This window comes from Bactrocera latifrons, unplaced genomic scaffold (genome assembly GCF_001853355.1).
Source record: "Bactrocera latifrons isolate USDA-ARS-PBARC rearing strain unplaced genomic scaffold, ASM185335v1 scaffold_139, whole genome shotgun sequence".
In the NCBI taxonomy this organism is placed as follows: domain Eukaryota; kingdom Metazoa; phylum Arthropoda; class Insecta; order Diptera; family Tephritidae; genus Bactrocera; species Bactrocera latifrons.
In genome coordinates, this window is record NW_017534841.1 from 791860 (window position 1) to 808805 (window position 16946).

At 38.7% G+C, this 16946-nt stretch overlaps 3 protein-coding genes across 3 annotated transcripts in view; 2 read left to right on the forward strand and 1 right to left on the reverse strand.

The window, feature by feature from the left end:
- Window positions 1–43: 43 nt before the first annotated feature.
- Window positions 44–16946, reverse strand: part of LOC108965334 (trafficking protein particle complex subunit 11) — a 32006-nt gene continuing 15103 nt past the window's right edge. Inside the window, exons 13-16 of the mRNA XM_018927674.1 lie at window positions 2952–3472; window positions 2029–2892; window positions 1774–1968; window positions 44–749 (exon numbers count right to left, since the gene is read on the reverse strand). Of these exons, the coding sequence (XP_018783219.1) occupies window positions 723–749; window positions 1774–1968; window positions 2029–2892; window positions 2952–3472 (1607 nt within the window). The 3' untranslated portion in view covers window positions 44–722. The remainder of the gene's footprint in view (window positions 750–1773; window positions 1969–2028; window positions 2893–2951; window positions 3473–16946) is intronic.
- Window positions 10693–11565, forward strand: LOC108965336 (trypsin alpha-3-like). The gene has a single exon (XM_018927676.1). It carries the CDS (start codon window positions 10693–10695, stop codon window positions 11449–11451), a length of 759 nt encoding a protein of 252 aa, XP_018783221.1. The 3' UTR covers window positions 11452–11565.
- LOC108965335 (trypsin alpha-3-like) lies at window positions 14325–15135 on the forward strand. Its single transcript, XM_018927675.1, has one exon. It carries the CDS (start codon window positions 14329–14331, stop codon window positions 15085–15087), a length of 759 nt encoding a protein of 252 aa, XP_018783220.1. The 5' UTR covers window positions 14325–14328; the 3' UTR covers window positions 15088–15135.

Genomic DNA, 16946 nt, shown 5'->3' on the forward strand with positions numbered 1-16946 from the left:
TTATATTATATTTTTATAGTTTTTTATTTTTGTCTGTCCGGGTCAAATTTGATCAGATGATACATACACCCAACCAATGCAGTAAAATACAGCAACACTTCTATTTAATATAGTTTTAATAATGTGTATTTAGATTTCTTTAACACAGTTACAATTTAAATTAATTTTAGTTATACACAACACTATAATGCTAGTACGAACGTTTGTATCATAACCATTAAAAAACTACTATAATAATTAATGTATTTAAATTAGCACACTTTATGCAATATGTATTACCCTCACACGAAAACAATACAAGAAAAACAGAAAGAAAGTAAAAAATACGAAATACGAAATAATAAGTGTATAAGAAAATACAATGCTATGCAGTAATGTAAAATATACTGTAACACTAGATGTCTATTAAATGTTATCTATGCCGATACATACATAAGTTTCGTGTAGTTCCTTACTTAAACAATGGTTAAGAGACATAACAGTAAAATTGCTTTAGAATTATTAAATTTCAATAATTTCTATGTTTTTACAAAGTTCTCCAAATAGATATCCATTTTGTTTATGAATATCAAAACCGTTATACATACATATTCTTTCATCAGTTTGTTGTTATACATACATACATATCTAAACACTGTATTTTCGACATCCTCAAACTATTTAGCCTAAATATTAAACAGCAGATCCTTGACGCCGCACACTAATTGCACTGCAATCCTTATTTATTTTAACTGTTGTTTTAGCGGTGGCTGCAATAGAGAGGAAACAAATTTGTAAACAAAAAGGTGAAGGCATTTTTAGTAACAATAAAGAGCACTTGCAAATGTTTTATGTGGAAATTATTTACTTGAATTTAATTAAATTTAATAATAAAACGCTGTCGGGTTAGCACTCCATGGCCATGTAAAAATCCTAGCCAGTTTCAATTACATAGACCCGGCTGTCCGGCCATTCAATATTTCTTTTCACACATCACGTAAGCAACATCGAATTATGAATTATACATATCTTTCTAAGATTCTGGTCTTATATCCGATCAAGGACTGTCACCTCAATTCATTTGGGGAGAGTTTAATACGGCTAAACAGTAGTCATCGCGGCAAAACTAACAACGCCGTTAGAATCGAGAAGTATCTTTCCGATCCGTTCCATACCAAACTAAGCCGACTCCCTATCGTCCGACCTCTTCAATCTGCTGCTGGAGAAAATAATTCAAGATGCAGAACTTAATAAAGCAGGTACAGAGAGGTACACCTGCTGCCGTACGCGGATGATATTGATATCATTGACCTCAAGTTATATACATATATACTCGTACTTGAGAATATCTTCTATTTGAGATTGATCCGGCAAACAGTTTTTCTCGAAATGTTGTTTTCAGAGTCGATGAATAAAATTTCTCCAAAACGGCTAGACCGGTCGACACACACATCACATGATCTACTTGATATATTTCTCAGGGCATGATATCTGTAAGCCATTCTGAAGAGTAATTTTTCTTCACAAAAAATGCTTTGCGTTTTTCTTTTAATGGATTCATATAGATTTACCTCTGATATAGCCAACATAAGCAACCTATAATAGGTCTCGCATGATGTTTGTGACATATTAAATTGATCTTGCTCTCTTTAGAGACGATTAGAAAGAAACTACCATATTTACCGACGAAAGAAAAATGTCTTATAAAGCGATTGCAAAAATCCTGAGATTACTTATTATTATAACTACATAGCTTATGGTAGCTTTTCAGAAACTATGTTGGTATAAACTTACCAATACAAAGACCTTCTTCGGTATTGAGCGTTGCACCAATTCGCTGAGCACATTGTTATGCGAGTCGTCTTTGCCGGGATCGGCCTTCATATTGTATTCTATTGTTAATTCGGGCAAGTTCACCCAGCCAACGCATAGTGGGTAGAGATTGTAGACCAGCTCTTTTTCACTATACGCATAAATCGAGATATCGAGCTGAAAAAAAAAAAAAATATATGTAATCTTAATGACATGTTTGAGTACTTTTGCGCTTACTTGCTTGTGGCCGGAGCAAATAAAATTATCCGCTATGCTAATGCTTAGGGCAGCTACCAAATGCAACACATTCGAGGTGGGATTGCGGATTACAACTTTATAGGTCATAGGCATTTTTACGAACATTTTCTCCTCAATGGTGCAGTAAATATTCAGAGGCGGCTCCTCGATCTCCAGACCCTGTATGAGAAATTTCGATTCGTTCTCTTCTTTATGGCCGCTACGTCGCCAACGTATACAATAAACACCGAAATTGGGTTGCTGTTGTATTGTTGTTGTAGCTTGCGTTTCAGGTTCGGCTGTAACGATACGTTTGAAGAAACCACGACAGTGACCCGTGACTTGAATCGCTTCTATTGCTTTATTGAAGACAACACGCGTATTTAATGCACGAGCCGCCGCCGACAGTGCCGTTGCATTATCAACACCGTCTGCCACCTCCAACGTTGTGGAGTTGAATTTCTCATCAAACGATGAACCCGAAGCAGTCATCGCATTGCTGGCCGCCAACAGCGAATTCGTAGAGCCGGCACTATTATTTATTATTGTCATGTTGTTCGGTATTTTGCCCATGAGGTGCTTGTTCATGTGCGCGCTGGCGACTACGTCGGTCGCATCACCGACAACTGCATCGCGCTGCATATTTTTAATGGCGCTGAGTTTGCGTGCGTGCCTAGAACGACTGAAGAGCTCCGGCTGTATGTCGCCACTTTTGGTACGTTCGAAATCTTTCGCAGTGGCCCAATCGCTGGTTGTGGCGTTCGTACGTAGCACGATTACGTCCTCGAGTTTGTCGCGATTGCGGTAGGTTTGCGTAAACTTTTTCCTCTTAAAGCTGTAAGTCGACTGCACCAAGTTGTGATCCTGAATACAAAAATTATATATATTTAATAGAACATTAAAAATGTATACAAAAGACTTACACAAATGAAGTACGTTTCGAGTATGTCAATATCGACCGGTGCCCGCACTTCGATATTGGCGCGTAGTAAGAAATTTTCACCACGATATACCTTCGTTAGCGGTCGCTTGCTAAGCGTATAGAAACGTGCTGAGAACCGAAAGTCGAGCTCACATTTTATATTGATGGTGTCCTCGCGCGTTTTGCGTAGTCGACTCTCGTCGAGGAACTCAATCTGGACTGGTGTTGAGACTGTATGCGGCTGCACATCCACCGGAGGAATGAAATTGCGCACGTTTTCGGGCGAATTTTCCACGCTGCTGGTTGTGCCACTATCGATCTGTGTCATGGCGGTCGTTGTCTTTGGACGTTGTATGTCAATGACGTAGGATGTCTTTTGCTGTAGCACTATTGGTGTCTCAACCAAACTGAAGACATAGTAAAGCACTGAATTCGAACTTTGCATGGATAATTCGCCAGTATCGATTTGTATGTGCGAATGCAACTTCTGGCGACCGGGCGATAGATCTGTGGTAAGAAATACTGGAAAAGAGAGAAAGATAGATTTATTAAAAAGAAACCCATTATTTTTATTTTCAATTGAGGGTTTTATCAAGCATAGTTAGAATGATCATAATAAGGTCAAGCATACGCCGTTTTGTTCGATAATATTTTGTGTGGCCAGTTTGAGAGAATTTCATAACGGAAACTCTCTTGGAAAACCTTCATGTCGCTATTACCATACAATTGAATCGGTCACTTTTCCCCAAGTTGTCCGATGTATTCATTTGTTGTCAGTTCCAAACTATCAGGAAGAATCTGCAAACATAGCTTCTGAAGTTTTTGTCGAGTCATTTTCGATGTGTGTGACCTGGCGTTGGCCGAATTTTCAAAGCTGTTCGCCTCTGGGCGATTGCTTCTTTCAGACAGTACAATTGTTGACGGCGGAACAGTTTGAATTAAGTGTTTGGCCTTAAGAGAACATCTCAAAGATGATAATTCCCTATTTATTCCACGAAACACACAAGTCAATCCTGACTTGTTCGGTATTTATGTCGGCTCATTACTATTCGACTACGACCGATCTAGCTTCTAGCTAACGAGCTTCTTTTTATCTTAAACTCTTGGGCAATCGAAACAGTGCTTACATTGCGGTAGGGCTCGACAATGTTCATTATTTATGAAATTAAAATTTCTCATGATGGACTCCTACAGTATCAGAATCATTCACATTCTCAAGATGCGGATCGCTTACGCAGTACTTTGTGAAGCTATAAAAGTAGAACTTCTGTATGCGATCTTTTAAGTCGGCAAAGCGCCTTGTGTCCAATACAAACTTGCCTCGGCGTTAAATTTCTTTCCCACCAGCTCAGAGGGAAAAATGAAAGTATGAGTTCCCACGTGTTTAAGCCTTGATCTCGTAAATGTTTCCAACTCGTCTTCTTACATACAGCCGCTACTTTACAGCACGGACGCCGATAGGTCAGTGGCCTATTAGAACCCCCAAAATCATTGAAGCTTGCCCTACTGGGAGTAAAGAGTTCACCGCAACTCTTGTGATAACCTGACTTGCTTAGTTTTATCAAATAATTTATTTTAACATTCAATAATTCCAATATTTCATGAAGTAATTCTAAAATAAGACTCCTAAACCAACGCTAAATAAATTTTAATAGCAAATAATTAAATCCTATTGACAATATTGTGCCACAATTCGATTAATCCACGGTTGCACAGCTCTAATGCTCGTATAGACACCCGGATAGTTCGCACGTCCGCAGCCAGTACCCCATGAAACGATGCCATACTGTTGACCGCGAAACATTAATGGACCACCAGAATCGCCTTCACAGGAATCATTTATGCCCGGCAAGGAAGCGCAAAACATTGTTCTACTTAAATCGCCTTCACCATCTTGCCGATACTCGCGATTGCACTTGGTACGTCTGATCACACGCACCACAGCGGCGCGCAAACCCATAGCACTCCTACCATCCTCACGTCGTCTACCCCAACCGTAAACACGTGCTTGCTGTCCCGGTCTCATATAGGAATTACTGAGCTTCACCAATTGCACACGCTGACCTGTTAAGGATTTGTCCAAACGCAAAATGGCTACATCAAAATTATTCGTTTTTATCTTATACTGCCACGGTATGAAAATGGACTGCACAGTGGACCTTTGGTTATAGTTCGTGATTAGAGTTGAACCGGCTAGTATGTGGAGGCGAAAGGCAGACGTGCCGACGACACAGTGGGCAGCAGTAAGCACACAATTTCTGCGCAATAAAGTGCCACCGCATATAAATTCATCATCCAGACGAAGATTCACCATAAACGGTGCGCCACGTAACGCCACGAAATCACCGCCAATGATCTTCTTGGTTATTGTGTTGTTCGTTAATGACGAAACGTCATCGCTGATCGTTATATTTGTGGCAGTAATGTGTGGAAAATGATTGTATAAAACTAGATAAATTAGCAAAATGCCGAAGTTGCATGTTTTATGATTCGACATCGGCCCTACAACTTTCACTCTATGTCTTTCAAAAGTATTTCAATGGCACTTTATTAAAAGAAAACAGTCTGGCTTCCCGTCAACCTTTTATACTTTTTACGCGTCCATGATATTCTATTGTTGTTGCAAAGCACTATTTATTTATTTTTATTGCTTCTGTTACATTAAGAGAGCATATTTACCTAATCTACTTCCACTTCGGCACACAACAACTAACTTAAGCCTTGTAAAGTCGTTGGGAAATATTTATTTTGGAACTTGAATAACAAGGCCTACACAAATTGACCTTGGCAGCAAATATTTATTTAATTGTTAGGCATTATAAAAAACGGAATTGTTGTCTATATTTTACATTAGTTGAGTTGCAGTTGTGAATAAGCTTAGCGGTACTTTAAGCGCACCAAAATGAGACTCTCGTCCACGGTCCTCTTTGTATTGCTCATTCAAAGGACTTTGGCGTATCCGGCAATTAGCGGCGAAATACAACGTGAACGACGCATTGTCGGCGGTGAGCTGGCACGTGTCGAACAAGTGCCACATTTGGTGAATATACGTTTGAATCGCTACTTCCATTGTGGTGGCTCGCTGGTGACGTCACGTTGTGTTTTAACGGCAGCCCATTGCATCGGCCACAATTCGCCGAACGATTTTGTTGTGCGCGGTGGAAATACGCTGTTGTCTGATGTGGGAAATTGGCGTACAATTGAACAGGTTTTCGTACCGCCCGAGTATAATAATCGTACATTCGAGCATGATGTGGCCATTATGCGTCTGAATACTAAACTACAAGGTGTGAATATCAAACCGATAGCAATAGGTGACTTTGCGCTTGCACAAGGCGAATACGTAACCGTTTCCGGTTGGGGTCTCACGCATGAGCATGCTGCCCTACCACCGAATCATATGCACACGGTGCGTCTTCGTGTTTTAGAGCAGGCGCAATGTAAAGCATTCTATGATGATTATCGCAATGTAACCGACACGATGTTCTGTGCATCGGTGCCGGGTGAAAAAGATGCATGTTTGGCAGATTCTGGTGGGCCTGCAGTGGCGCGCGGTCGCCTTGTCGGTGTTGTGTCGTGGGGTAAAGGGCGTGAATGTGGTCGCGCCGATTCGCCGGGTGTTTATGTGAGATTAAATATGGTTAAGAAGTGGATTATGTCTGTACTGTACAAACACTGTTAGACGGCTATGAAAATTTGTCAAGTACACGCATTAAATTTAATTTAGCATAGGTTGGGTTATCGGGAATATACTATATATATATAATAATAAATATAATAATATCTCTATTACTTTTATTTACATATTWACTTTAATACAAATAAAATGAGACTGAAATAATATAGTAGATTGCCGAATTTTTTTATTTTTAGAAAATTAAACAGTGACGAAACGAACGTGCATATCGTCAACTGAGTTGAAGATCACGCTCTTTCATTTAAATTGGGATTTTGAAGACGTCATCTTATATAATTTGTTTGAAACAGCTCCAATCTTTGATGTGAGCGTGTTTTGAGTAAGGGTGCTCCTCTAATAACATTCTTGAATAGATTGCTCTTAAAGCAATATGGATAATATGAGTTCATCTCACTCTGGTCTTCTATTTACTCGGCCATAAGTAAGTGATATGAATTTAATTATTTGACGACACTGGAGAAGATCAACAAAACTGACATATTTTTGGAAGTAAAACTTCGGAGTTTGGAAGCAGAAATGATGCTGAATTCAAGAGTACATTCCATACTTTCGTGTTTTAGCAAGTGGGTCTTCTTCATTATTTTAATATGAAGAAAATCTCACCCGAATTCAGCGTATTTGGGTGGAAGTTTGTGGTGAACATGCTCTATCTGAGCAAACGTGCCAAATGCACGATTTAAAATTGGTGATTTTGGCTTGGCGACGAAGAACGTCCTGGATGGACAAAAAAGGTGGAAGATAAACATCTGGAAGGAATATTCGATGAAGGTTGCTGCCAAACACAAGAAGCGCTCGCAGAATCTTTGGGAGTTTGGGAGTGCCGGATACAGCCAAAAGTAAGAAAAGGAACGGCGGATTGTGAGTATGAAAATGAATCTATTAGGACAACCATAAACGGAAAAACTCATATAAAAGCTAGCCAAAAAGCCAAATCAACGGTAAGCCGAAAATTAATGACAGTAAGGTAATGCTCAGTAGTTGCTTGGATCAGAAGTGCGTGCTATCTTATGAGCGTCTAAAACCAGGCGCAACCATTGATGAGGAATGCTATCGACAACTCAACAAATTGAGACGAGCCAATAATATGCCATCATGGTAATGCTCTGCCTCATGTTGCAAGAAGGGTTAAAAACTATTTGGAAAACTGGGGCTGGGATGTTTTGCCTTATTCAACTTATTGTCCCTTTGGAGTGCCGATACAGAATGCCCTTACTGGATACGGTAACAAAAATTGTTTGATTTCATTCTTAGCCGTCAAAGCGGCGCATTTATTTTGGGTTGGAACCCATAAATTGCCATACAGATGGGAAAATGTTATATATTCAGTTGAGCACTACTTTGCATAAAACTATTGTAGATGTTTTCCCTTAATAAACATTCAAAACGCGACAGGAATATACTTATAAACTCACTACACGTTTGTTTTGTTGTGATGAATAGAAGCAAAATATATCAAGAGACGACTAAAAGTAGTCCAATTACAATCTGGCAATTGTACATATGTATATACTCAAAATGTTTTGTCATACGAGCGATGTTTGTGCTGATTATAGTAACTTAGAATATTCAATCGTGAACATTTTCTTGCGATTGTTTTTAACAACTTTCGACATGGATTATCTCAGTAATATTGCATCGATTAACTTAATTCAATTTTGTTCGAAGCTCCACCAAGGACCAGCGTTTATCGATGGTATGATGAATTCAATTGAGGTCATAAATCAATTCAAGACGAATTTCTTGAAAAAAATCAGAATAAATTATTTTTACGGAAACTATTGATGCTATGCGCAATGTGATATAACCATTTGCTTGTCTGTTGTTTTTCAAGAAATCAGGAAAAGAAACCACCGAACATGTATCTCTCTTCACCACGACAATACGAGCTCTCATACATCGCCTGAATCAATTGCATTTTTGAGCACTCAAAACATCGATTTGATGAGTCATCTTGAGAGACGGTTGATACGTTCAGAACGCATGTTTTGGAAATACCTCAGAGTGGTAAAAGTGCTTCGACAATTGGTTCAAAGGCATGCAAAAACATAATATTTTGAAAAACATTTGAGCAATTTTCGATGAATCGATGTTTTTTCTCTAGTACCGGAATTTAACAGGCAAGGTATTGCCTTGAAAAGAAAGTTTACTTCTACTTCTCTACTTGCAAAGCATCGAAAAATCTTTTTTGACAGCGTTTCATGGGCCTTTAGCAATTATTTCTTTTGCAAGATTTGACAGCCTGCCTTAAGTATCCTTTCAAAGTAGAAAAGCAAAACTTGCAAAGATAGCTTACATTTCACCAGTATCTTAAGTGCATAATTATGTTAAATTATAGAAAACCCATCACATGAAACCCGTTAGTCTTACTGAGGTCTATTAGATCTTGCTAAGTCACAACGACTCACCTACCCCTAGCATATTGATATATTCCAATATACTGTTGTCGGTGCTATTGTGTCATACCAATTTGGAAACATGGATTCGAGAGCTTTTATCCTACGCCTACAGACTCTCTAAGCAGTCAACTAGCAGATGTGTTGGTGTTTCAGGCTCCATGTCGCAGAACCGACAATTCGCATAAGAAGCTAGGTCCATGCTATATAAGCGCTTTTTGAATTTACAATGGCCAGTGTAAAAGGTCTGAGTTTATCTATTAGAAGGCTAATTACGTATTTCTTTATAACCACCCAATAGCAACTTGGCGTGGCGCAAGTCTTACAGTTGTTGTCAATATCTCTTCCTACCCACTCCTTCATTCTTGCGGAACAGCTTTTTTATGGTATGGGGACCAATCGTAATGGAAAATTCGGGTCCTACCATGTTGGTGGATGCTGTGAAGCGGACGGGCTCATCAGCCAGTTCATTCCCGGCTATACCATTGTGACCGCGCACCCAGATAAGGTGCACTTGGTTATGATCTGAAAGCATATTCAGTCGTTCTATAAACTCCTGCACCAATAACGATTTGATCTCGTAGGCAGAGATCGCTTTAGGTGCCGCCTGACTGACGCTGAGTATAACTATTCGCCAGTTGCAATAGTTGCATTGGAGGTTTATCTCTGTGCACCGACTTATATAGCAAAGGCTTCTGCTTGGAATATGCTCAAAATCCATAAGTATGGAGAGTTCGGTGCATGGTCCTGCGACTTCTGCGCAAATTCCCTCCAACGTGTTCGAGCCGTTCGTGTACCACTTGATTGTATTATCCCTAAGCAGTAGCTCGAGAGAGCAATCGTTCGATTCAGCCTTACTGCTGAGGGTAACCTTGAACTACCTAGTGAATTTTACACGTGTGGTAAGGCCGTCCCTTCGGAGAGAGCCAGTGGTATTTGCCACTTAAGTCCTTCTTGCTTTGGGAAGCGAGTACCTTACCTATATCCTATAAGAATAAGAACATTCATATCGGAAAACTTGTTACATAAAGGAATTATATAGTTAAAAATATATACATTGACAAATATCGAACTATTCCATAGTGCAAATGACGTACTTGTTAATTGATGTTTAATTGCTCGTTAGTTTCATAACTTTCTCTAATTTTTCTTTAACATAATAAAACTAATTGCGCACGAGGGAAACGTGATCCGAAATAATGAGCAATTTTTACATACGTCATACTAGAGAAGGTAATACGAGCAAGACTTTTTAATCCCGTAGTTTAAGCTTAGGAGTGAGTAGGTTATATATGGTAGAACAAATTTCAACTTCCATTAAACACAGGTTCGCTTAAACATGATGAGAATTCCAGGTATAGATGAATGCTCGAACAAACGGGACAACGGCTCGAACAATTTTTAACGACTTCTACACTGTTATCAACGATATTGCTCGGGACTTTCAGTGCTATGAACCAATGAGTTTGAAGTCACTAACCAATACTTAAAACATTTATGAGATAATTAAAAGCACATATAATGTTGAATGTTAAAACTTGTCAAAATAAATCTAAATAACTTTCTTTCGTGCGGAAAAACGAGTTTAGGTTTGACTTTAATAAATACATAATACTCGGCTGCGAATGTACTCAGTTTCAAAAGACTACGCTATGGATTTCAAACTAAAGTTAATTTTCCAACTGGTGATATATCTATCATGGCACCAATTGCCTTGCACAGGTATTGGCGAGAGAATTGTGGGTGGCACCTCGGTCACAGAGAAGAAATACACCTATTTTGTGCGTTTGTATTACCAAGATGTATTCTTGTGTGGTGGATCGTTGGTGCGGAATAATGCGGTGGTCACAGCAGCTCACTGTGTCAGCGACGCTAACGTTAACGAATTGCGAGTACACGCGGACACCATTAGTTTAAGGGATGAAGGAATTGTGAGAAAAGTTAAACATGTGGTGATCTCGAATTTATACAATGAACGCACCTCGAACTACGATGTTGCAGTGTTAATACTCGTCTCTGCCGTACCAAATACTAGTTTCACAGCAATTCAATTGCAAAAGACTGCAGTGACTGCTGGTACGAAATGTGTGGTTATTGGTCATGGGAGCACAAAGGAAAGTGAATATAATCCGGTACAACTACAAGAAGTTCGGATACCGGTGTTGAGTCGTACCGCTTGCCAACGTAGATACGCAGGTGTTGCACGCATTACGCGGTATATGCTGTGTGCATGGGAGTTGGGAAAAGATTCATGTGCAGGTGATTCCGGTGGACCAATGGTGTGTAAGGGACAGCTAGCTGGTATTGTATCCTGGGGTTTTGAATGTGCAGATTCCAGATTTCCAGGCGTTTATACCGATATCAGCAGGGTTTATACTTTTATTGAAAGAACGCTTGAGCGGTTTAAGTGAATTTTAGTAGTTTTTTAAGTATCGAATTATCGAGTATTTGAAGTGAATCACCAATAACGATGAAGTAAATCTATGAAAAATGCACACATCATAACACAAATGTAAAATAAAAGAAAACAGACATACCACTTTGTAATARTAATAAATTTTATCTGACAGGTTTGTCGTAATAATTTGTCGAAATTATTTTAACTGCAAAAGTGATAATTTTTTTCCAAAACATGCGTTCTGAAGGCATCAACCGCCGTTTCAGGTGTCAGGAAACGTTAACTTATTTTATATGGTTTATGATTCATCAAGTTGATGTTTTGAGTACACAAAATTGCAGTTATTTCAGTCGATGTGTGAGAGTTAGGCATTCCTTGGTGAAGAGTGAACCGTCTGCGGCGCTTGGTTTTCTTGATTTTTTGAAAGACAACTGTCAAACTGATGGTCGTGTATCACTCAGAATTTATCTGAGGCGTTCTAGTGGCAAGGTTGAGGTATAACCAGTTGCACCAAAAAACAGGCACGCATTTGTTTGGAAGTCTTCGTGCGCGAACCATTTTTGTTCGAATCGGCTGATCTTGAAACAACGATGTTAACTGATCTTTACTTTAAAGCGCAAACGCGTAAATCTACGACTCATCATCTATATATAGTATACATATGAATGATGTGGTAAATTGCTGCCTTAGCTAGTACGTAAATAAGTGCCGAAAATTTTTATCTCGTCAACTCATATGCCGCAAAGAAAACCTTAACCGATCGCATTTTGGTGGAAATTTATAGCAAGCACGCTTTAGCTAAGCGGCGTGACGTTACAAAAGTGGTTTGCATGATTAACAAGTGGTGATTTTAGCTCGGAAAACGGAAGTTTGAAAATGAGTAACTTTAAGTAGTACGCGCTGAAAACTGCTGCCAAACAAAATAAGAGCACGCAGAATCTTTGAGTGACACATACCACTTGAAATGAAGCTAAGAGTTGTTACGAAAATAAATCGTTTTTGAATCGAATTATAGCTGGTAATGAAACATGGACCCATTACGACAACCCTGAAAACTGAATATCCCTGACGCCCAGTTAATGAGCTGTATTTGGTGGTATCGGAAGGGCGCGCTGTATTATGAGCTTCCAAAACCGGGTGAAGCCCTTACTGAAAAACGCTTTCGACAATAATTCATCAAATCGCAGCGAGTGATTGCCGAAAATCGCCCGGAATTGACAATTAGTCACGAGACCATCACTTTCCATCATGAACACCGTCCGCTTTATGTTGCAAGATGGGTTGAAAACTATTTGGAAGACAGTAGCTGGGAAGTTTTGCCTCACCCAATCTTATAGCTCAGATCGTTTAAATTCATATACATATTTTTAAACAATCTTCGTTGACTTATTTGTAAATGTTTTCTTGTTTGTTGTTGTTCAAACACTACATTTATATTCCATATACTATACATATATTCAAAGTTATGAAATTTTGCGTATTGTTCCAGCAGCCATTGTACTTTGAAATAATATGCAATGTTTACAAATTATTTAATGAGTTTTTTAATTGCTTTGATCAATCAAATGCAAAAATCCCATATGCGTACATATATATGTGCATATATACTTACATTTATGTATATATGCAAATTTTTTTAATTCAGCAAATAATAGTTATTGTACTTGCATATATACTTGATACAGATTCATATTCGAATTGCAAAAAAAAGCATAAAGGGTGAGACAAGTTGTTTTAAAGAGCATTTCGGGAGAGAAATTTACTATTGCGCAGAATTTTTTAAGGGTGCTAAAGAAAATAGACCATTGCTGGGTCCAGGGTAACGAGCCTGGGTTGAGAAACATTGTTTTTTTGTTCAAATTTTTATTTTGCTTTTTTTAGGCATTTATCAGCCAGGCTTTTGTCAAAGTAAGCGCATATGTTTGACATTTCTGTTTAGAACGTTTTGGCGAAGCGAAGAAATTCCATACCTCTATACCCGTCATAATAACAAAAATATTTTATCTAATTAGAACGGATTCCAAGAGAACTAGTTTGTAATTTCTTTTTTCTTTTCTATTATGGTAGTAAAATTTGTCTTTTAGGGAAATGGGTTCCAAAATGGAAGTATTTCTAACATTCATAAAATCTTAGCGTATTCGTTGGTCAATAGGAGTTATTTCCTGTGAGTCGGGCTTGTGATTGGCCTTTATTCTTGTGTTTACTCAAAAGTTTACCCTTTTTACGAGCATGAAACTATTTTTGAGAACAACTTGTCTACAACTTTTACCATCATTATTCTCTTGTCAATTTAAAAATATATCAAACTTCTTTAACTTGTCTCAAGTAATGCGTAAGTAGTCTGGCGGTAGGGGAAAATTGCATGATAGAAGGGGGAATGTTTTAGTTGGTAGGCCACTTAGTGGTATGACGACATCTTAACTTTATGTTATGGTAAAAAAAAAAGCTTCTTGAATATTACTGCTTCTATTGCAAGTTTTGTTAGGAAACTGAAAGCGACTCTCACTATTCAAAGTAGTAATTTTGTAGGCGAGGTTCGATTATGGCTTGAAGTAATGTATAGAAAGCTTCACGTCGGGAACGCTAACGTTAGTTATGACTGAGAGCACATTTGGGAGTGTAAAAAGATAAATAAATGATAGGGACTTTAACATCTGATATATAGATATTTGTATATTATATGTAGTTCTGATAACTGATATGCTTATGGGTATCGAAATTATTCAATATAAGCTTTTATAAAGTTCGCACAAAATAAAGAGTCACGAACTGAAAAACTGAGCTAGCGAAAAGCCGATTTCGATAAACTCCACAGGTGTATATAGATGTGTATATCTATAAAAACACTAGGCGCACACCGGAACATACTCAGTTAGGACAGTGACATGCTATGTGTCAATTCAGTCGACAATTAGTTTTGCAATTAATATTATATTTTGCATTTGGCCATATTTATGGGCAACAAGTGTCCGAGCGTATTGTTGGCGGGAGTGCGGTGACACAAAAAAAATATCCATATTATGTGCGTCTGCACTATCGGGGAGAGTTCAAGTGCGGCGGTTCGTTGGTGCGAAACAATGCTATACTCACGGCAGCGCACTGTGTCAAGGGCGGTAGTGTGAAGGCGCTGCGCGTACACGCGGACACCATTAATTTGGGCGACACTGGAGTGGTGAGAACGATCAAGAACGCGCTGGTTTCAAAAACATACAATGCGGCGACACTAAATTATGATGTAGCGGTGTTGATACTCTCCTCTGCCATACCGAGTGCATCGGTGATAACATTGCATAAGAGCGCGGTGGCTGCCGGTACGAGTTGTTTGGTTATTGGTCATGGTTACACCAAAGAAAACGGCGTCGTCTCACGACAATTGCAAGAGATCCAAGTGCCTGTCGTGAGTCGGGCAGTTTGTCAGCGCAAATATCGCGGTACCGGCGCTATTACACAATATATGATGTGCGCTTCGGAACCGGGCAGAAAGGATTCGTGTTCGGGTGATTCTGGCGGTCCAATGATATGCAACGGTAAACAGGCTGGCATCGTTTCGTGGGGTATGGGTTGTGGGCGTGTCAAATATCCGGGCGTTTACACAGACATAAGCAAGGTTTATAGTTTCATTGAAAAGGCACTTAAAAAGTATCCGTAACCAGGAGGTGGAACGGAATTGTATGTGATTGCAATAAGTGCTGTTATCTGTGCGTGACTTAATACTATTAAGATTAAAGATATTGTAATTATTTAAATATAGTTATTTATTGAAATTATAAAATATTTATAAGTATATAATCTAAAATTTTGTATATATTGTACATACATATGAATGTATTACAAATGGTTTCGTATGCCGGAAACTAAATTAAGCACAAATCAGGTAAGCCTTGGCTTTTAACAAAGGAAATGTGGTTCTTCGAAACTGTCGCCTTTTTGGAGCCACTGTGAATTTACGTTCTGGCAAACAAGAAACTGATTATGAAGATATCAATTTATTGGGTAGAGTTTAGCCGAGATATTAGCCAATATATGATCATTATTTATTAAGCAAAATGAGGTTTACTATATACGGCACTTCAAAGCTTCAGAAAAAAATAGGTTATTTAAACCATTAATGAAGAACACTATTGTCAACAATTCTTCAAATCGAAGCGAGTGATTGCCGAAAAACGTCCGTAATTTGCGACTAGGCACGAGTTGTGACCCCTATCCGCTTAATGTTTTAAAATCGGTTGTAAACTAGTTTGAAAACAACAGCGGGGATGTTTTGCCTCAATCGCCATATAGTCCAGACCTTGCCCCTTCTAACTATTTGTGTGGTACGCCCTCTCTGGTATACGGTTCACATCAGAACAGGGTATCAAGGGCTACAATAGCGAAGACAAAGTGCTCATTTCGTTTGCGAGTCACGATTATGACAAAAAGTATTGCATGAAATGCTTTCTTTTCGGGAGCGCAGGAGGTTAATTGCCCACAAGTTCATTTTGTAAAAAAATCTTCTATAATTTTGCTCTAACGACAGTTGATACTGAGATCACATTTGAGTGTGTAAAAACTAAATAAATGTATGTGTGCCATGTGTGTTAAATAAATACATATCTATGTATACAGCTGCGGTCAAATTCTCAGTAGTGTGCAACCGTTAAAACGGAACTGTTAAAAAGTATGCGGAATCGCCTTTATAAAAAAAAAATATATTTCATTCTATAAAAGCCTGAACAGTAAGTAAGATAATCACAAAAAAAGCTCATTGTTTAACTCATTTCAATGAATTATAAATATATCAATAAAATTTATGACGAATTTTGGCGGTCAAAAACTTGATAGTGTAACAAATTAAACCCGAAAGTAAAATATTATTTTTTTTTATTACTTTTTCAAGTTGGATGTTGTTTTTTTTTAACGAAATTACTTAGAATTTAGCTGCCTAATCTGTATTTCTAGTATTGCAGACCAGCGTCGTGGCTTTGAGTCAACAAGTTTTTGGCATCTTTGGTTGTATGGTTGATGTCGGCTTACATCTGGCTATTGCCACCTTGACATCAGTCCACAACAACAGGGTTGATATCTGGGAACTTTAGCGGCCATACCATACCAGGAGGATGGAGTCATGTGTAGAAGTTCACGCAAGTGATCTGATCGCTATTCACTTGGGAATGGCCAGAAACGATTCTTTTACATATGACTCAAGCAGCTCACGACTTCCGGTCCTTGACCAAGTATCCTCTGGGTAGCCTAAGAACATCCGTTTGAAGGTGAGCTAAAGTCAGAAGGCGAAACATTCCCTGCATAGGGTTGTRCGCTGGGTTTGGGACCCGCCACGTAAAAAAAACACCCCAATGACAACGCAACAACAGCCTCGGATGAGAGACCCCACTTTTGTTGACGACTATGGCAAACGAAATAAGGACTACGAATTGARGGCATGCACCTGGAATGTCCGGTCCCTTAATTGGGAAGGTGCCGCTGCCCAGCTGGTTGATGTCCTCGTAAAAATAAAGGCTGACATCACCG